At 49.2% G+C, this 20,708-nt stretch overlaps 2 protein-coding genes across 3 annotated transcripts in view; both read right to left on the bottom strand.

Annotated features, from left to right (window-relative positions):
* HNF4A (hepatocyte nuclear factor 4 alpha) overlaps positions 1 to 8,073 on the bottom strand; it is a 56,848-nt gene extending 48,775 nt beyond the window's left edge. Inside the window, exon 1 of one of the 2 annotated variants that reach the window (XM_069496568.1) lies at positions 7,919 to 8,050. In XM_069496568.1, coding sequence (XP_069352669.1) covers positions 7,919 to 7,967 — 49 coding nt within the window. In that variant the 5' untranslated portion in view covers positions 7,968 to 8,050. Of the gene's footprint in view, positions 1 to 7,918 lie in introns of both variants that reach the window. The other variant, XM_069496569.1, reaches the window with a different exon arrangement.
* A 2,610-nt stretch (positions 8,074 to 10,683) lies between these two features.
* R3HDML (R3H domain containing like) lies at positions 10,684 to 19,167 on the bottom strand. Its single transcript, XM_069496453.1, has 5 exons — positions 18,907 to 19,167; positions 16,228 to 16,346; positions 14,997 to 15,129; positions 13,559 to 13,674; positions 10,684 to 10,816 (listed from the first exon to the last, which is right to left on the bottom strand). Exons 1-5 carry the CDS (start codon positions 19,165 to 19,167, stop codon positions 10,684 to 10,686), a joined length of 762 nt encoding a protein of 253 aa, XP_069352554.1.
* Positions 19,168 to 20,708: the final 1,541 nt, after the last annotated feature.

Raw genomic sequence — 20,708 nt, forward strand, 5'->3', positions numbered from 1 at the left:
AGATCTGGGCCTTCCGATGCCAAGTTCAGCGTCTGGCCCCCAAGCTCCAGACACTTCTGTTCTTCTGCATGACTGTTACAACATCCACCTGTGACCTGTTCTTTATCTACCTGTAACTGTTTACTTGATATTTTTCTTTCCGTTGAAGACACATATTAATTTTTAAAGGATATTTTATATTAAGGCTTTAATGTGCTAGTTATAAATTCTTCCCTAACATGCAATAAAATAAATGCACAAGATTTAAAAGTGTTTGCCCATGTACTACCTAAAATTGGCCTCTGTACTCTCTGGGTACACTTCTCAAAAAGTATGCTATTTTTAAGTTGGTAAAGAACCTGTGGGAACATTCTGTCTAGTGGCTTTTAAACCCTTTGACCATGACCCTCGGTAAGAAACACATTTTTTTTCACATACTTTATAAACAGTGGCGGCAAAGGGTGGTAGTCAAAACATAGACCCTGGAGGCTGCCTGCCTGGGTTGGAACTTCCATCACCTGCATCACTTTGGCTGAGTGATTTGACTTCTCTGAGTCTCCGTTTCCTCATCTGTAAAAGGGGGAGGACAATGATAGCATTTACGTCCCAAGGTCATTTTAAGACTTAGTGGTTAATATGTGCAAAACCTTAGTAAATTGCTCTATAAATGTTTGCTATTATCACAACCACAAGCACATATCCATAGACATAGAAAAATGAAACAAGTTCCATACACACACAGATCTTACTCTTACTACACGGGATGCACAATGATATTTTATATTCTATTTTACTCTATTCTTTTTGTTCTGTTTTTTGAGATGGGGTCTTGTTCTGTTACCCTGAGTAGAGTGCAGTGGCATCATCATAGCTCACTGCAACCTCAAACTCCTGGGCTTAAGTGATCCTCCTGCCTCAGCCTCCCCAGTAGCTGGGAATACAGGCACACACCACCACACCCGGCTGATTTTTCTATTTTTTGTAGAGACAAGGTCTCCCTCTTGCTCAGGCCAGTCTGGAACTCCTGAACTCAAGTAGTATTCCCACCTTAGCCTTCTAGAGTGCTAGGATTACAGGCGTGAGCTACCATACCCTGCCTGATGCACTTTTTAAATTGAAACAATTTATCTAAAAAATTGTGTATTCACATTTTGTTATACATATTCTCTGTGTGGGGGGCGTGTGTGAGCATGATCCTATGGCAAAGATGATCAACTGTGAACCGACGAAGTCATACTTCCCTTTCCCTAATTTAGAATTAGTTCTGCCCAGCTAAGGACCACACATCCCAGACTCCTTTGCATTCAAGTAGGGCCATGTGACTAGTTCTCACCAATGGAATGTGAACAGAAGTGATAAGTGTCTGTCACTCTGGGCTGGGGCCACTTCTGGGATCCCCGGCTACGTGATAGAGATAAATAAACTTCTAACTTAAATTTTGAGTTTGTTTGTTGTATCAGCTGGTATTGCCCGAACTAACACAACCTAATAAATTGCATGACCCATTATTACTGGATCAAGATTGCAGTTTGAAACACGTTGGTCTAGTCTTCTGGTTTTCAAACATTTTTGAACCGTGGAGTCCTTTCATTAAGTGTTTCATTCAAAAGTCAAAATGGAGTGTCTCTGATTGAATTAGTGGTTGTAGGGTGGGGGGAGCCACACGCTCACAGACATGAACCAGTGCCCCCAGGAAGAGACCCCAGGCATCCCAGGGCAACAGAAGGCTTGCAACCTGGGACCTCATTCATTTCAATTTGTCCCACCACAGCCAAAAGCTGTGAAGCAGATGTTGTAATTATCACCCCCATTTGACAGATGAAGAAACTGAGGTACAAAAGTTTGCATAATTTACTTGAGGTCACACAACTAATAGGTTGTAATTTGAACCCAGGCAGCCTGACTCCAGAGTCTGAGTCCCTTGGATGCTATTACGAGGGGTGACAAGTGCAGCTGAGAGAATGAAGATTTGGTGTCAGACTAGATTTTAATCTCCTATTTGCTGTGTGATGCAGAGAAACTCACTTAACAACTCTGAGTCTCAATTTCTTTGTTTATAAAATAGGGATACACTTCCCACTTTGATGGGTTATTTCAAGGATTACAGGGGAGAAGACACATAATGTAGGTGGCATCCAGCCTGTCACATAGAAGAGGCTGAAATGGAAAAATGGAAACAGATTTCTTTCCTCCTCATAGGCCCACCCTTATGCTAGAAGCAGGTAAGTCAGAAAAAACAGAAGGCGCAGTTCCTATACTTAAAAAGCATCTCTGGATGCTTCTAGGACCAAGATAAATCATCCAAGAAACAACCAGACAGGTCCTAAGATACCTCCAATGAAGGAAGGAATTAATAGCAGTCAAGTGAAAATGAAATCAGTGTGGTGTGTAGCCAGGCTCTAAGCCTTTGCACATGCTCTTCCCTCAGCTGGGAACACTCTTCCCTCTCTTCTCTTGGCTGACTCCTGCTAAATCTTCAGGTTTCAGCTTAGATATCAGTCCACCTCCAGTGTCAACGGGCCCCTGGCCCCTTCCCCTCCTCCCAAGTCCCTCTGAGTCCCACAGTGCCCTATCCAGCCACACCATGGCACTCTGTCTTTGCTTGCTACTGGCTTGACATCTTCCCACCAAATTGGACGCATGCAAGATCTGAAGCCAAGTTTTACCCTCCTACATTCCCCGGTGCCTAGCAGGACGTCTTGCATATCGTACGCTCCCAGTGGACATTTAAGCAAACAATGAATGAATGAATGAATGCAGGAGGCTTCTGGGTGGAGGGAGACAGGACACACTGTGGGTGTCTATTTCCTCCCTTTACCAGATGGGACAAAGTAAGGCAATGGTTCCATATTCCAGATGACCTGGATACCCAAAATCACATAAAAAACTCCACGAAAAATTACGGACCCTTGGAACTCATCCCAGGAGATTCTGATTCGCTGTGTCTGGAGTGGCGCCCTAAAACATGCTGATTTAAGAAAGTTTCCCATGTGCAACCGAGTTTGTGAACCACAGGGGCTGAGGACCGAATTGAGGTGGGATGGGAAGATGATGTGGAGCGGGGAGGTAGGGAGGCGGTGGCAGGGACTATACTGCGGGAATGAACGGGGGCAGCAGCCCTAGCCTGACACCAGACACAGCCTCGTGTCCTACCCAACTTAGGGCCCATCAGCCCTTCACAGGGACAAAGCATGTGATAGTTTATGTCACCTTTTCTCTTTCATTAGCCCATGGAATCCTCACAAGAACCAAGGTTCATTTGATGCGTAAAGAAATTGAGGAACAGAGAACTGAAGCAAAGCACCAGCTTTCGCAGAGCTTTAAGTGGGAGAGACGCTTCACCAAACTGCTTCTGACAATAGCTCTGATCTAGCCTGGGGCTGATGCTATTGGTCAAGGGGACTAGGCGGACATACCTAGGGAAAAGTAGGCTCATCTGGCACTTAGAGACAGATATACAGTACTGCCCTGATGGAGGATTATTGGCCAGTGGCTAAATCATCACTTGTCCTGTCCAGAGCTCTTGAAGGTGCTGCTAGCAATTCCAGGCCATCTCAGCCCACCCCATCTAATCCATCCATCCATCTTTTCATCTACCCACCCACCCATCATATCACTCGTCCATCCATCCTCCATCAACCACTCACCCATCTATCCAGCTACTTAGTCATCCATTTATCACATGCATCTACATATCTTTCCATCCATCCCATCTATATATTAATCCATCCATCCATCCATCTTCCCTGTTACTCATCCATCCATTTGTCCCATCCATCCATCTCTCCATCTATTCTATCTATCCATCCAACCATCCATCCACTCACCCACCCAGACATCCATTCATTCATCCATCCATCTTCCCGTTCATTCACCCATTCAATTAACCTTCATCGAAGTCTACATGGGCCAGGCCCCGTAGCAACCTGGAGTATAACGAAAAGAATCAGACAAATACAGACCTTGCCTTCAAGGAGATTTGAGGTACTTACAGAAATGGCAGACTACCAAAGGGCCAAAATAAATAACCAAGGGAACCTTGCTGAAATGAAAACAAGGCTAGGAAAGTAATAAGGCCAGGAGTCAGGTTAGTACACAGATAAGCACACCATAGTATCTTATCCGCACAGTTGCTCAGGGCAGCCCCAAATCTGGCTCTGAGCTAGATCCTGACACTCAAAGCAAATAATACTACAACACAAGAGTCACAGTAGACTCAACTGTGGTAGACACGACCCAGCAGGTACTCCTGCTCCCTCATAACACACTGGTGTTCTATGTGCTCTGGGGGACCTTTGGCTTTCTGGAGACATTTTTGGCTGTTACAACTGATGGGGAGAGATGCTTCTGGCATCTAGTGAGTAGAGCAGAGGCCACAGATGCTGCTTAACATCCTACAATGCACAGGACAGTCCCCCGCTAGAGAATTCTCCAAGCCAAAATGCCCACAGTGCTGAGGGTGAGAGCTCACTGGACCACAGCCTCAGTTTTGTGTGGCGCAGTCGTGTGCAGATCCCGAGGGCAGAGTCACTGTTTTAGGCCAGTCTCAGCTTTCCCGTTTCTTTCCTTGAACTAGGGAAGTCTGCTGGGAGGTTTCTGGGGAAATTTTGCTTTTGGATAAAAGAAACAAGTGCATGGAGGAAAACCCCTTCTCCTCCTGCCTCCACCTTCAGACACTCAAGTGCAGACATGATGCCTGATGCCGGGACAGCCACCATGGGTCGTAATGGAACAAACACAAGGACCAAAAGCCAAAAACCAACGCAGCGGGGACTGCAGAGAGGAGGGAAGGAAGAGTGTGGATATGGCTCATACTGACCACCATTGTCCAGGGCTCTTTCTAAGCCCTTCCTCCATTCATTCATCCAGCAACTGCTCACTGAGCATTTCTTCTGTGTCCGTCACCGTGTGAGACGTTGTGAGACACACGGGGACAAACAAACTGTCGAAGTCCCAGGCCTCGTGGAGTTTACAGTCTGGTGCAGGGAGGGACAGACACCACAATTCACACCAATGCCTATCTGATCAGAGTAATGGTGAGAACAACAAAGCCGAATCCAGTGTGCCAACGGACTCCCCGGAGTCTGAGGAGGGCCAAGTTCACACCAAAGAGCAGCTCTTTAGAGACAGTTCTGCTGGGGTTCAAAACCATGAAACAGCACCTAGGATTTCCTGAGTGCTCCCAGATTCATCCCTTTCACCCTCACAATAATCGCGCCCTCCACTCCCTCTAACTGACACCCGCTATGTACCATGTCCCTTACCCAACAACTCACTTCTGCTGTTGTCATCTCAGGAAACGGTCATTGTTATATCCCATGAGAGGACCCCAGGAGAGGGTTTTTCTTTTTTTTTCCCTCAAAACATTTCTTTAAAAAAAAAATCAGAAAGTGATTTTTTTCTGGAGCCTCCCGACACACTTCCCTAGCTCATTTTGCAGGTGAAACATATGAGGTTCAGAGATAGGTAGTGACTTATAGAGCCCCACAGGTAAAATCAGGGTCTCTTAGCCACTATCACACACATACTACAGCTAACGCCCCACGGTCCCAGGACAAAAGTGCTCTTTTCTGGTTGCGTGTGCTGCACACCCGGCCGCTGGAGCACTCCCTTCTTTGCCCAGCCCTGTCTGCAGCGCAGCCGAGAGGATCTGCAACAGCTGGACTGTGTCAGGGGTAGAGTCAGGCAATTTTTCTTTTCTAAATAATCCTGAGCGTTAGTTTTCTCTTCTACCCTTGGAGATGACAGCATTCTTTTTTTTTTTTTTTTTTTTTTTGGAGACAGAGCCTCACTCCATTACCCTGAGTAGAGTGCTGTGGCGTCTGCCTAGCTCACAGCAACCTCAAACTCCTGGGCTTAAGGGATCCTCCTGCCTCAGCCTCCCGAGTAGCTGGGACTCAAAGGCACACACCATGACGTTTCGGCTAACTTTTCTATTTTTAGTAGAGACAGGGGTCTCACTCTTGCTCAGGCTGGTCTTGAACTCCTGAGCTCAAGCAATCCTCCCGCCTCGGCCTCCCAGAGTGCTAGGATTACAGGCGTGAGCCACCACGCCCGGCCGACAACATTCTTTATCTCAGGCAGCTGTTCTGAAAATGAAATGAGCTAACAGGTATAGACCATCCATCCATCCATCCACCCACACAACCAACCACGCTAACATTGGTTGAAGGCTCGCTACGTGGTGAGGGCTGCACGGTGGCTGAGATGGAGGAACATGGGGACATCCTACAAGGTGGCTAGCCCTGGCGACAGTGAGAGGCTGTCAGGTTATGTTACCATTGTATTATCCTTTGAGAGGGACTCTGTGGGGCCCCCTGCTCCCCCTTAGCCTGGGCTCACCACCTGGGCTGTCCTTCATCAGGAGCTGTGTCTTCCTCCGCCACAGGCTCAGGCAAGTCGTGCAGGTGTCTTCACACCTGGTCTTGTGGCTTAACGGTTGCCTCGCCCTTTAGCTCGGCTGTCTCCTCTAATCGCCCCCCACCCTCAGTGAGATAGGTTCCGCTGTTATCTCCATTTCACAGAGGAGGAAATAGGTTCAGAGAGGGGAAGTGTCTTGAGCAAGGTCAAACAGCCGGTGTGTGGGATGGGCCCTCGGGCTGTTTAGTTCTTCAGCCTCTGCTACTTCCAGGGTATCTAATCCTGCTTGGTGGTGGGCAAAGCAAAAAAGATGCACCAGACCAGAGTCCAGAGGCCAGTCCCTGATTCTGTCATGCACTGGCCATCTGTCCTCAGCTAATGCCATGAAGTAACATTTGTTGATCTTTACACTGTCCGTGGTGTCAAGGACTTTACACTCTTACTCTCCTTTAGTTGTCCATGGTGCCCCTAAGACACATCCTAGTGCTGACTCCACTTCGCAAGGAAAGCCACAGAGGCACGTAAACATTGAGTCATTTGACTACCGTCACAGAATGAGAACCGAGATCTAGTGGATTCCAGAGGCCGATCTCTGTGCACGTGTGAGATTTAAACAGGTTTATAAAATGCACCTACTCTTTAAAAAAAATCCAGAATGCGCCCCCAAAAAGGTGAAACAAACATTCTCTTGAATCTCCTTCCTAAGAAACAAAATTGTCACCAGTTTGTGTCTTTCCACCAATTTTCTATGCAAATACAAACGTGTGTGTACATATAGACATCTACATCCGTTTTGATATCAGAAACTACACACATTTCTTCAGCTTACTGTTTTCACTTAATGTATCTCGGAGGTTCTTCCTTATCAGCACACAGATCTGCAGTCTTTCCTTCAACAATGGGATCGCATTCCATCGTAAAGATGCAGCTTTATTTACCCCTCCTCCCTCTAAGGAGGGACACTCCAGGGTCACCCCAGCAGTAGAGCCCGGGCCCTTCACTGTCAGTAACACGCTTTCCTGGTCGTGCATCTAAGTTTCACACACTCAGCACAAGATACTCCTGTTTTCCAACACCCGTGCTGTGCGGCACTTTCTACCTCTTCTCCTTTGTCCAGAGCCAGGGGAGGTGTGGAGGGACCAAGCCCACTGTCCCGCGGCATTCACTGGCTCAGGTCCCCCCTCAGCCAGACCAGGCAGCAGCTCCATGACCTGGGCTCAGCAGGCTCTCTGTGGACCTCAGTTTGCCCCGAGGCAAAGCTGACATGCTGGGATTTAGGGAAGACCCCTGAGAGGCATTCCCAGAAAAGCCTCCAGGCAGGCAGAGCAGCCAAGCCTCTGCCCAGGGCTCTTGCAGCCCCTCCCAGCACTTCCCACACCAAACTGGCCAGGCCCCTGCTTGAGAGCTTCGCCCAGCAAGCCCCACGCCTCCACTGGGCTTCCTGCCATTCTAGAGGAGCCCCAGAAAGGGCTTTGGGCCTGCCAGAAACACACAGGCAGGTGTCCCATGTCCTCCCAAACCTGACCCTCATCCTGCCCTGTCCAGTCCTCCCCTGGCCCCAGCTGCTGGCCTCACTTACCATAAGGACCCTCCACTGGAGCCCCGAGGGACGCGTTCACGCTGACCATGGCCAAGCCCAACCAGCCGGAGACCCCGGGGCATGGAGGAGCCGGGGCCCACACAGCACAGCAGCAGGGCCACCAGGAGCCAGTCCACCAGGAAGGCAGTGAGCGCGGCCAGCTGCCACCGCCCGGTTATCTTATTGATTCTTCTAATCACCCAAGGTGGGTGGATACGTTAAAGAGTAACCAGTCACTTAGGGAACCTGTAGCTGGGGACTGTTGCTGTCGCCATGGCAATGGCGACCTGGCCAGAGCCGAGGTCCACTCGGGCCCCAGTCCTGCACTCTGGGGGTCAGGGGCACCTGGAGCCAGATGTAAGGGACACCAGCCCCCCAAATTGAGGGAAGGGACTGGGCAGGAGGGGCTGGAGAGGTAAGAGTCCAATCTGGGTTGGGTTTTATGACTCCAAGCTATGGGTGTGGCGGTGCAGGAAGGAGTAGGGAAGCCGAGGGAGGGGCAGAGGAGAAAAGGAGGGTGGCGAACTGTGTTTATTGAGTGCCTACTGGATGCTGGGAGCTGCATACAGGCATTGCCACATTTAAATTAAACCTTGAGATGAGGAAATTGAGGCACAAAGGGAAGTTTCTTGCTGGGAGTCTCACAGGTGCTTATTCAGCCACCTCACGGGGACCCCCATACCCTATTGGTGGGAGAGGGCTGTATTAAAACACCCTTTCTTCAGTAAAACAATGGCGAGAGCAAATGTTAGATTAAAAAAAATTATTAATATTGTTGTATTAGGTGAGGGAAAAGCTTGCCAACCCTATGTCAATTTCCCAAAATGTTCTGGGAATTTAAGTGGTACGTGACCCCCTAGATTAAGTGACATCATAAGGTCACATGACCAATAAGGAGCAGATGTGGGATTTGAATTCAGTGTCACCTGCCCCCAAAGCCCATGCTGTTTTTCAGCTGCCCCACATTGTCCTCCTGTGTGGAGTACCAGGACAGTGAGAATGACAACCACTGGCATTTAAGAACTGCTTCATCTGTCAGCACCCTACACCCTCAATCGCATTGAATTGGCGGCGTTCCCATCCCCATTTCACAGATGTAAAAGCTGAGGCTCAAGAGACTGCATTGAATCTGCTCCATGGTCCAAAAGATCAATGTGGTAACCCCTTTGCTCTCTTGCCTCTCAGCCCAGAAGGGACAAACTCAGGGCTTGGACAAAGGCAGACACAATTAAGCAAAAAGGGGGGGCATTCCAGGTGATCTCCCAGGTTCGCCATTTCTGATACTGCGTTTGAGAAGAGCCCATGCCAAAAAAATAAAGTAGGAAAGATAAAAATCTGAGAATAACGAACTCACAACAGTGTCCTTGTTTTCTTATTTCACTTAATTTCAGCCTTTGAAAATTTATACTCACCTGAAGCCTCATCTTTCTTATCTGTAAAGTGGAGTAATAATATGCACACCTTTGCATGGTGCATGGGCCCGAGGGGCTGTCAGTCCCCTCCCCTGGTCTTCCAGTTGAGCTGGTTTTTCCCTAACCCCTCTCCCACACCAAGTCCCTTCCCCTGTCTTTTGACCCTCCCCAGAGCTGACAGAGGGAGGGACCAGAAGGAGCCACTGCATTGAATTTTATTGGGGGCAGCAGGGAGGGAGTGACGCGCATAGGTCTGGCCTGGGTGCAGATGACCAAGAAGAAAGAAAACTGTGTCCAAGACAAGGTAGGGGTTCCGCAGAGGAGGGCCTGTTCCCCATCCTGGGTCTTTGGGGTTCTCTCCAGCCAGGCAGGGGGTGGGCCCCAGCCCGAGGGCAAGGTCTGAGGAAGGAGCTTTTACTATCTCTGGAGACAAAAGGACTTTTGTGTGCTGCGGTCTCTGGGTGGGATGGGGTGGGGAGAGGGAAATGGTTTATTGGAATGAGAATAAGATAGTATGGGAGAAAAAGAGAATCCGATGCAGAGATTAAGACAGAAAACCAGACAAGGATAGAGCAGAGAAGTAGACAAGAGAGAGGGACTGAGGCAGAGAGAGATAGAAGACGGGGAAAGAGAGAAAATGGCCCAGAAAGAGAGAGCTCCCTCGGGCCGGCGTTGGTTTTCACGCCTGGGTTCTGAGATCAGTTCTTCTCAGAGTGGTCACTCTTGTGGAAGACAAGCTGTGCGGCGTTGAGCAAGTCACACCCGTCCTCTGAGCTTCCGTGTGCCCATCTGTAAAAGGGAAGCCTGGACCTGTGGTGGCTCCAGTCACATGTCAGGGGGTGGGAGTGGGATGTCCACAGCTAATTTCAGTGTTTTTTAAAAGCATGGCTCTGAAATGTGCACCCTCACGGAGGGAACTACGAGTCCTCCAAGGCTGCCCAGAAGCCTGTTGGCTGTTATTGGGTGAATGAAGGTGGGTTTCAGGCTACATCTGGTATAATAAATGCCTTTCATTGTGTGGACAAAGTCTTTTGGGTTTGCTGAGAGTCACAAAACCAAGCTTGTATCACTGCGCCTCCCAGCCCCGGCTCTCCGAGAATTGAGTTAACGAAAGATGCAGGTCTCTTTCCCAGGCTGGAGAAAAGAAAGATGTAACTACAGAAAGAAGGAAGGCAAGGGGGTCATTTTCTTCCGACACATGCTAGACAACGAGGAAAGGGAATCTGGGGCGGAAAATTCAGTGGGGTGATCCCAATTCGTATCCTTTTTTAAAAATTGTTTCTCCACCCAGTCTCTGGGGAGGGATCTTGGAGGGTGGGCCCAGTCGGAGGCACACCAGAGCCCCGGGAAATTTCAGAACCAGAGGAACCTGTTGGATTTCGGCCCAGAGAAGCACATGTTGCTATTGCAGATGCCTTGGTAGCTGGGGGGACAGGAAGAACAGGGCCTCCCCATCTTGTATGGGGCCTCGCCGATCCAGTTGCCCCTGGAAGAGAAAAGGTCTCAGGGAGGCAGGGTTGGGGGACAGAGAGCAACCTTCACACAGATGTTCAAATCTCAGCACTGCCATTGACTAGCCGAGGGACCTGGGGCAAGACACATCTGTAAGCCTTGGTTTTCTCTGAAAATCTAAGAGAAGAACCCCTAACCCCCCACCGTTTCAGCAATGCAGCAAAGATCAAAGGGAGGCATGTGTGAATGTACCCAGCGCCGAGCCTGCCAAACAAGTGACTCCCCTGCAAGGGTTGATTTCCTTACTCCCCCAACTCCCCGCAGAGTAGGCAGATCTGAGTTTGGTCCTGAACTCTGCCACCTGCTAGCTAATGACAAGAGAAGCCACCTCATTTCTTGAGACTTGATTTTTCTCCTCTGGATAAAATAAATAAATGAAATGGTGTACGTGAACATTACTTGAAATGACCTACGAGAAGACACTCTAACTTTATGAGTGCCGTGCAGACGGGAGCTAGAATAATCAGATAAGTACAATCCAGTCATGGGGGACGTGCCCACCCGAGCCTCATCACGGCCACTGTGGACACTTCTTCAGCAGCTTTGTCCCAAATCCATCCTACCTGCTGCTGAATTAATCCTCTCAAAAGACCACCACCTTTTAAGAGGAGGTGGGAGAGGGAGTTACTGCTTAATGATTAGAGTTTCTCTTTGGGCTGATGAAAAGATTTTGGGAATAGGTAGTGGGGATGGAGGCACAACATTGTGATTGTAAATAATGCCTCTGAGTTGTACATTTAAAATAGTTAAAATGGCATAATTTGTGTTACATATACTTTGCCACAATTAAAAAAAAATCGGTAATGTAATATACCAAAACTCATTGGTGGGTTGTTTGGGATGTGAATTACAGTTGTCTCTTGGTATTCTTGCAGCATTGATTCTAGGACCTCTTGCAGATACCCAAATCCTAGAATGTTCAAGTCCCTGATATAAAATGGTGTATATTTGCATATAACCTACGCACATCCTCCCGTACACTTTACATCATCTCTAGATTACTTATAATACCTAATACAGTGTAAATGCTATGTAAATAGTTGTTATACTGTATTGTCTAGGGAATAATGACAAGGAAAAAAGCCTGGACATGTTCAGTATAGATGATTTTTCCAAATATTTTCCATCTGTGGTTGGTTGAATCCATGGAAGTTGACCCCACAGATCTGGAGGGCCGACTGTATGTTTCAATAAAGCTGTTGAAACTCCCATCACATTCTCCTATTCAAGAACTCTTAGGGTGTTCCCAGTCCCTATGCAGGAGTTGGCAAACTTTTTCTGTAAACCCCCAGATAGCAAATATTTTAGGCTTTGCCAGCCAGGCTGTCTCTGTCACATGGAAGGAGCTGTAGATGATATGTAAAGCAATGGCACGGCTGTGTTTCAATAAAACTTTATTTACAAAACAGGCAGCCGGCCAGATCAGGCCATAAGGCGGGAGTTTGTGGACTTATGGTTGATAGACTCACATCAACAGCTTTTGGTCGTGCATTCCAGACTGCCCTAGCAGCACGTGGATCCAACTTACATGCCTCGTCTTCCCACATTCTCTTCTCTAGCACAGTCCATAGATTTCCCTCTTTTTCTCCCCCTTTCTGCCCTCAAAGCCTAAAATCATCCCCCCAGCTCTTGCTCACGGCTGCATAATAACCTCACCACTGGCCTGTAGGGTTTGTTATCTTTGCTTTGGGCTCTGCCTGCCCGCAGGGAGGATGTGTTCTTGGTTGTCTATTTCTTGTGGTAAGCGTAGAGGGACTGGCACTGCACTTCTGAGAAGACGCTATGGTTGTCCGGTGTTGCCTGTCACTGGGTGTGTAGGTCTAATTCAACAGTGGGTGTTTGCAAGCCCACATGGCTGGCAGATTGGCAGATCTAAACCACATTCTCCACTATTGACATCTTCTGTGACACTGCCTTTACACCTGCCTTTGTCCCCTTTCTGTCTCCCAACTGATTCTGAAACTTGGATGAAGAAAAAGGATTATTCATCAAGAAGACACCTGCACTCGAATGTTTCTTGCAGCACAATTCACAATTGCAAAGATGTGGAATCAACCCGAGTGCCCATCAGTTCAGGAGTGGATTAATAAAATGTGGTATATGTATATCATGGAGCACTACTCAGCCATAAAAAAGATGAATTAATACCTTTTGCAGCAATCTGGGTGGACCTGGAGACAATTCTCCTAAGTAAAGTATCTCAAGAATGGAGAAACAAACACCACATGTACTCACTATTAAATTGGAACTAACCGATGAGCACACGTGTGCACAGAGGAAGGTAAAACTCAGTGGAAATCAACCAGGTGGAAGAGGGGAGGAGAGGAGGGGAAAAACCTACCCAATGGGTCCTATGAACACTATTTGGAGATGGGCATGCATAGCTGGGACTCAAGCATTACAAAAGCAATCCATGTAACCTAAAACATTTGTATCACCTTAATATTTTGAAACAAAATAATAATAAAAAAGAAGCACATGTGCTTCAAAATCTCACTTTTTAAAATTCTTTGATGCCTATATTTCAATACAACTGACTTCTTTAAAAAAAAGAAAAGAAAAAGGATTATTAATTGACTCTCTAAAACTACCCAAATCTTATGGTATTCGGGGTACTTAGAATGGAGGAAGCAGGGACACTGTGTGTGTCTTTCTTTTTTTTTTGAATTCTCAGGATCCAGCCCCCTGCCCCAGAGCCCCCTCTGCTGGCACTTACTTGATGGCATAGTTGCAGACCAGGTATACTGCCTGATGCCAGGTGCTGCCCCGCACGTTGATTCTGCTGCAGGTGTGGATGGCGCAGCCCAGCCGACTGGAGGATGCCCACACCATCTGAGTAAGGACAAAGACAGAGGAGGCTATGAGGATGCAAGGGGCCCAGGTTCCTTGGGGCTGCGTGGTCCCTGGGCGTGGCTCCAGGTGAGTGCATTAGGTGAGGTCTTCCTGGGGGAGGCAGTCTGCCTGTCCACGGCAGAGGGGCTGGAAGCATTTATATTGTAATATAATATTTCTCAAACTTTTTTTTCTTATACAACCAACAGTAAGGAATAAATTGTATGTTGTTACTAGTGTACACACACACACATACACATACACATGCAATTGGAAGAAAAGTTTTATGAACCAATATTTAGCCTTATCATGTGTGATATATTTTCTGTGCTGTCCTATTCACTGTCTTTTTTGCCCTAATGATCAACCTTTGAAAATCATTGTTGTGCTGGAAGTTAAAATACAAACTTTGGAGTCCAACAGACTTCAATCAGAATCTCAATATCAGCTGGGAGTGGTGGGCTGCACCTGTAATCCTAGCGCTCTGGGAGGCTGACGCGGGGGGAATCACTTAAGGTCAGGAGTTCGAGACCAGCATGAGCAAGAGTGAGATCCCCCATCTCTACAAAAAATAGAACACTTAGCTGGGTGTGGTAGAGTGCGCCACCAGATGTAGTCGCAGCTACTCCGGAGGCTGAGACAGGAGGATCGCCTGAGCCCACGAGTTGGAGGTTGCAGTGAGCTGTGATGACGCCACTGCACTCTAGCCTGGGCAACAAAGCGAGACTCTATCTCCAAAAAAAAAAACTAATCTCAATATCATCAGCTTTGTGACTTTGACCAAGTCACTTAATTTGTGCCTCAGTTTCTTCATTAATAAAATGGAGGTAATAATGTATCATGAGAAGTCAGGAAGGACATTGGTTTAGGTGTCACATTTCCTAGCGGGTCTCAAATTTAGATTTTTGGCATTATCTCCCCATGGGTCACAGAGAGACGGACAAAGCTGAAAGAAGACATTTGTCGTACAACTGGAAGTTTCTGTCCTGTGACTTGCAACAGTGCATTGCATTGTATTTTTATGTGTAATAAGTGTTAACATATTCAATATTAGCACTCAAAATACTACAATTTTTGTAATCTTATTTTGACATTTTTTTTTTAAGATAGTGGGAGCCTTCGAAAATGAAAAATACTTAAGGCACTCAAAACGAACGAGAGTCACCTCAATTCAGCGTACACACAACTTCCCAGGGGTATATTTCTTATGTAGGAGAAGCCCATAAGGGCCTCTGTTTTAATTCTGATTTCTGTTCCACCACGTCCTTTTCTTTCTAAGTTACCGGGATTCGCCGTCCCATCCCAGCCCTGACGGAGGATACCTGGGTGTAGTGGGAGCAGGCAGAGCCGCGGCAGTGCCAGGGGCAGTGCGGGTCACAGTCCTTCCGGGCAGGAAACAAGTAGTGCTGCTTCTCCTCAGACCAAGACTTCATGAGATCCACCACCGAGCGGTACCTGGGGAGGCGGAGAACATGGAAGAAGTTGGGCGGGAGAGTGTAAAAGTGGCTCTGCCACCAGCCTGTTGGGGACCTTGGGTAAGTCACTTTGCCTCCCTCCCCTTGGTTTCCTCGTCTATAAAATGAGAATGAGGACAGCAGCACCTGCCTCACAGGGGTGTTCTGAACAGGAGATTAATTGAGATAACCCATGTAAAGTGCTTACATGTGCCTGGCACATAGTAAGTGCTCAATAAAGCACACTTGCTAAGTCATGCAAGGGGCCATGTGTGAGGTGGGCATCTCCGACAGGGCAGCCTGCGTTTTAGGGAAGGAGAGGCTCATTGGACCATGGGGCGGGGAACCTGTGGCCTTCTGATTTCGAGATTGTTCTTTTTTAAGCACCAAAGGAAGCAAGAAAAGCTTCCTCTTTCTCTGCTGCACCCCTTTCAATAAAAGGATTTGTTCTGTAATATTTGGATTCAGTCAAAAGGCCACACGTAAGGACCTAGAAGGCCACATGTGGCCTTAAGGCCGCAGGTTCCCCACCCTGGCCCGGTGGGTGGAGTCTGGAAAGCCATCTGGTGGGACCTGAGGGCTTTTTCTATCACAAGTCTGGAAAGAATTGAGCTAGGACAGCACCTTTGTTTTACGGTCAAGGACACCAGGGTTCAGAAAGTGGACATAACTTCCCAAGGCCACCCAGATCAGAAGGCGCACAGACTCTGACTCAACAGTCGGAATGGTAGCCAGGGAGTCAGGCCGGAGGAGTGGTTTGCCATTCTCAGACTTTGGCAGGGCACCCTTGGGCCTGATGCCCCCATCCGCCAACCCCTGCCCCCTCAACCCCCACCCCCTGCTCCCTGTGGCTCCCTCCCCTCATCCTGCCTCATGAGCCTCAAACCACTCCTCACTGTCCGAAACAGTCTGTGCACTACATTGTTCAGCCAGGTACTGCCTGTCTCTCCTAACTAGAAGGTAGGCTCCCTGCAGGTAGGGAGCTTGTCTGCCTTGTTCTCCCCGTATCCCACTGCCAAGCGCAGCACCTGGTACCAAGTAAGCGCTCCATTCGTGTTTGATGAATGACTGAGTGAAAGAAGGGCAGAGGGTCACTCACCGGCCAGAGTGGATGGAGAGGTTCTGGCCCACGTATCTCATCAGCTGTGAGGGCCCGTGGGCCCAGATGCACCGGGTGGCCCAGGCCTCAGCAGACCGGGCCAGCCGCTCGTCCCAGACCTGGAGGAAGAAAGGCCGTGAAGTGCCCCGGGGGAGTAACCACCATCATCACAGCAGCGTCCAGAGATGCACATTACCTGGTGCCTTCCTCCCCTTTCTCCCTGGAACCCTGCAACAAACCCACTTGACACATTAGAGGACTGATGCTCAGAGAAGGCCTGTGACTTCAAGGTCATCCTCAAGCCCACCCGAGAGTACCCAGGGTACTTGTCAAGGAGTTCTCAGCAATCCCTGAAAGTGACCAAACCCAGAATGATGGGAAAATAACTAATTTTAAAATTGTACTTATAGTATTTTCTAAATGTGTTTATTTTAACATTAAAAAAATTTTAATTCATAAGCTTTTTTTTTTCCTTTTAGAGACAAGGTTTCACTCTGTTGCCCAGCCTGGAGTGCAGTGGTGCAATCACAGCTCACTGCAGCCTCGAACTCCTGGGCTCAAGTGATCCTCCTGTCTCAGCCTCCCGGCTAGCAAAAGCTTTTTTTAATAGTAAAAACATGCACAAATTTAATATATAAGATATCCAAGCAGGAAAAGTGGAAAGTCTCCAATCTTTCTCCTACATTTATCTCTCCAGCCACCCTGTCCCCTGCCCCCAGAGGCAGTCGCCACTGGCTTCTCCTATTTTCTTCCAGAAATATTCTATACCTGTATAAGCAGACATTTATACCTGTATAAGCAGACACACGCATGTATGTGTGTGTATGTCTGTGTCTGTCTGCGTGTAATTTGACAAACGGCAGCATTCTATTCTGCACCTTAACAAGATATTAATAGTTTATCCTGGTGATTATTCCAAGTCAGTGAACACCCTCCTGACCCTTCTTTACAACTTCATAATTTTCCAATGGATGAATTACCCAAGCTTTATAACTGGAACAAGTGTCACTTAATAAAATACTAGTTCCCTTCCAGCTCTGACTTTCTGGGATGCTCTGAGACATTAGTTGTTCATTCAGCAAATACCAAACAATATTTTTAGGCACTGAGGACTCTCGGTCTAGCAAGGAAACAAGGCATTAAGCAAGTCATTCATCATTTGACCCCGGCGGGTGTAAGAATGTGAAACAGGACCCACACTTTACTGGGGCTGTGGGATTAAAGGCTTCTGGAGTCGGGGATGTTGAGTCAGACACTGATCTGTGGGCAGAAGGCAGTGAAGAAGACATGGCGGTACCAAAAGAGGGCCCCAGACATCTCCCCAGGGTTATGTGACTCATAATCTCTCAGGGAGAGCAGAGCAATGTTTCCCTCATGCTACAAAGGGGTAAACTGAGGGAAGGAGCTAAACATCAGACCCACTCCAGCATCCCTGGTGAGACACCTGGCTCTCTCTGTTTCCATGCTGCATGTCATCATTAAACACCTGTTAGGGTAGGTGCCACGCACCCCCAAGTGGTGCTCAATAAATGTGCCATTTGCTTGAAAAATAGAGGGCGTTCTAGGTGCCAGTCCTGTGTTAGTGAATGAATGAATGAATGAGTCAGTCAATGAACAAATGAATGACTCTACCTCTACCTGCCTGCCATCCCGGCTCCTACTCCTGTCCCTTTCATTTCCTCCTGCCTGTTTCCTCTCACCCTCACTAAAGCACCAGCTCCACGAGGGAAGGGGCCTTGGCCTTCCTGTCCTCGGCAGTCACCGCAAGGCTGAGCCCGGTGCCCGGCTCCAAGTGTGAGTCAACGGACACGGTGCAAAAGCAGAAGAGTTTTCAGACGGTTGAGCAGCATGCGTTTGTCTTTTGGGGGTGGGGACTGGCAAGCTCTTTCCGTAAAGAAGTCTATGGGCAGGCTAGAGGCCGGCTCTCCAGGCTGGTTTGGGACAGTGGTCCTGAGAGGAGCTTCAATAAGACGGAAGGTTCCTGCCTCCACGCCAGAGACTGGCTTCTGGGGCCCCCGAGTGAGAGCCGCCAGCCTCGCCTCTGTGCGGGAAGACATCTCGACTTCCTCCACTGCTCAGGGGCTGGTTTTCCTCAGCCTGAGATAAGGGCGCCTGTCCCCTCTGCTCCAAACCCCACCTCCACAGACTCACTGAGGATGTCCTGGGGGTGTCACTCACAGCCCTGGGGCAAAGAGACAGTAGCGCAGAAAGCACCAGCCACTCCCCCAGCAAGCCCCGGCCATCCCCGCTCCGCTGCAGGTCCGCAGTGGAGATCACAGCCTCAGCAGCAGGCAGACCCGGGTTGGAATCTTGGCTGGGTGACTCTGGGCAAATTAATTCCCTGAGTCTCAGTTTCTTCACTGGGAAAATGGAGATGACCTTCACCTTTAAGGAAGAGAAGTACACCCAGGGTTCTGTGCAGTGCCTGGCACACAAAAGTGCTCCGTAAGCAGTGGCCCTACCCCTGACTCACGGGAAGATCTGTGCAATCTCATTAGTCTCCTTGTCTGTAAAATGGGCAGACTCATTCCTGCTCTTTCCACGGGGCCTGGACACCCCAATTCTGACGAGTGGGGCCAGGCTGGCAAATGGTCCAGCTCTCCAAACTGGTCATTCCCGGCCAAGGTGAGTTAGCTGTTGTTTGCTGGAAGGGGCCCCGGGGGGGGCGTGGGAACTCACCATGTACTCCATGTTGGCAGCAGGTGGGTGCACGCTGGCCCGGATGTGGTTGTGATAATCCAATAAGGCACTCATGTCCCGGGCAGAGATGTGGCGCTTCCGGCGGTACCGGGGCACTCCTAGGCCACTCAGGGGCCGCAAGGCTGTGCTCTCGGGCCGGGCCAGGGGCAGGGTAGCATTAGGCATCTTCAAGACATTCACTGTCTGGCCTGCCCAGAAGAGCAGGCCCGCCAGGCCCATGGCGCTGGGCAGCAGGGGCATAGCTGGCTGAAGGGGTCACACGTCTGCCTGGTGCAATCAGAGCTGGCTGCCTGGAAGGGGCAGGCACGAGAGCACCAAACTCTGAGTGTTCTCCAGCGTTGCCAACCCAGAGGATGCTATCCCCTGGGCACTTGGCAAAGACCTCTTGATGCAGCTCTGGTCCAGATGCCCTGCACCCTTCCTCTCTACCCCACTGGACTGAGCAGGTTGGCCAACAGGAAGAAATGCCCAGACGGTGGCTAATCCAGACCAGCTCTGGGTTGAGATGGGGCCACCACTTCAAAGCCAGGGTTCTGTTCCCCCAGCCCAGGAGACAGACAGGAGTCCTCTCCAGCCAGACATCCTCTTCACCAGTCCCACTTGTGTGGGCTCAGATGATGCCCTCGGAGGGCAGGACCAAGCTTCCCCAAGGCATATTGCCCAGCCCTCCTGTCCCCGAGTGGCTGCAACTTTGGGATTCAGAGTGAGACACAGAGGGAACCGGATGGCAGAGAATGAAAGAGACAGAGAAAAAAGAGTGATCAGAAAGGCGACACGAAAAAAGAGATACAGAGAAAAGGAATGAAAGAGAAATAGAAAGAGAGAGAGAGAGAGACAGTTATGGGAGGACAGAAAGAGAACACAGGAGAGACAAATAGAGGAAAGAGAGGCAGAGACAAAGGCAGAAAAGAAATAACAGAGAAGAAGGAGAGAGAAACACAGAGAAGGAGAAGGACAAGAGAGCCTGGCAGAGAGGCAGCAGGCTCCCCAGGGGTGCGTACCCAGGACGGGCAGCCCAGACGGTGGCAGCAGGTGGTGGAGGAGGTGGGGGATCTCTGCAGGTACCCTGGCCTGCCTGCCTGCACAGCGACTTTGACTTTAACGGTCCCCTGGGAGCTGATGGCATCGGATGTCCCCACAGCCCCCTCCCCTTCCAGCCAGGCCAGACTTGGACAGGGAGGCTCCGCCTGCCTCCCCTCCCCTCTCCCATCGCTGCTGCTCCTGCTTCCACCTGGAGAGCGCAGGGCTGAGCACAGGGATGTGGCAACAGGGCAGGGATTCCAGGAAAAAATACTCATCCCCCTCGGGAGACCTCAGACCCAGAGGCTTCTTTCTGCCTTCCACACCCCAGCATATTAAGGCCACCTGGCATCCAGCCTCAGAGCAGGCAGTTGATACGGCCCTGTCTAATGGGCACCTACTATGTGCTAGACCCATGACCGAGTGTTTCTCTCACAAGCTCAGCCAGCCTTCCGGAGCAGGTGCAATAGCTGCCCATTTTACAGATGAAGAAACTGAACCCCAGAGAGGTGAAGGAACAAGCCCAGAGTAAAGCCAGCCAATCTGCAATAGAGCCGGGATTTAAATCCAAGTCTGCCCCCAGGGCCCGGTTAGTGTGTAGTGTTGATGCCATTTTTCCAGCCCAACCAAATAGAGCCGCATAGGGGAAAAAGCCTGGGGTGGTGGTGGGGGGGGGGGCGGTATTCATCTCGATGCCACTAAAACACAGCACCAGGTCGCATCATTCATCAAGCCCGCAGATCTGGGTAAAAATCCCCATT

This window comes from Eulemur rufifrons, chromosome 20 (genome assembly GCF_041146395.1).
Source record: "Eulemur rufifrons isolate Redbay chromosome 20, OSU_ERuf_1, whole genome shotgun sequence".
In the NCBI taxonomy this organism is placed as follows: Eukaryota; Metazoa; Chordata; class Mammalia; order Primates; family Lemuridae; genus Eulemur; species Eulemur rufifrons.

What these genes read in the sequence shown, in the direction of transcription:
- R3HDML (XM_069496453.1), bottom strand. Translation starts at nt 19,167, where the DNA reads ATGCCCCTGCTGCCCAGCGCCATGGGCCTGGCGGGCCTGCTCTTCTGG. An exon ending in CTGCCAACATGGAGTACATG is followed by an intron (nt 16,347 to 18,906) that starts GTGAGTTCCCAC and finishes TTCTTCCTCCAG; the next exon opens with GTCTGGGACGAGCGGCTGGC. An exon ending in CTCTCCATCCACTCTGGCCG is followed by an intron (nt 15,130 to 16,227) that starts GTGAGTGACCCT and finishes CCGCCTCCCCAG; the next exon opens with GTACCGCTCGGTGGTGGATC.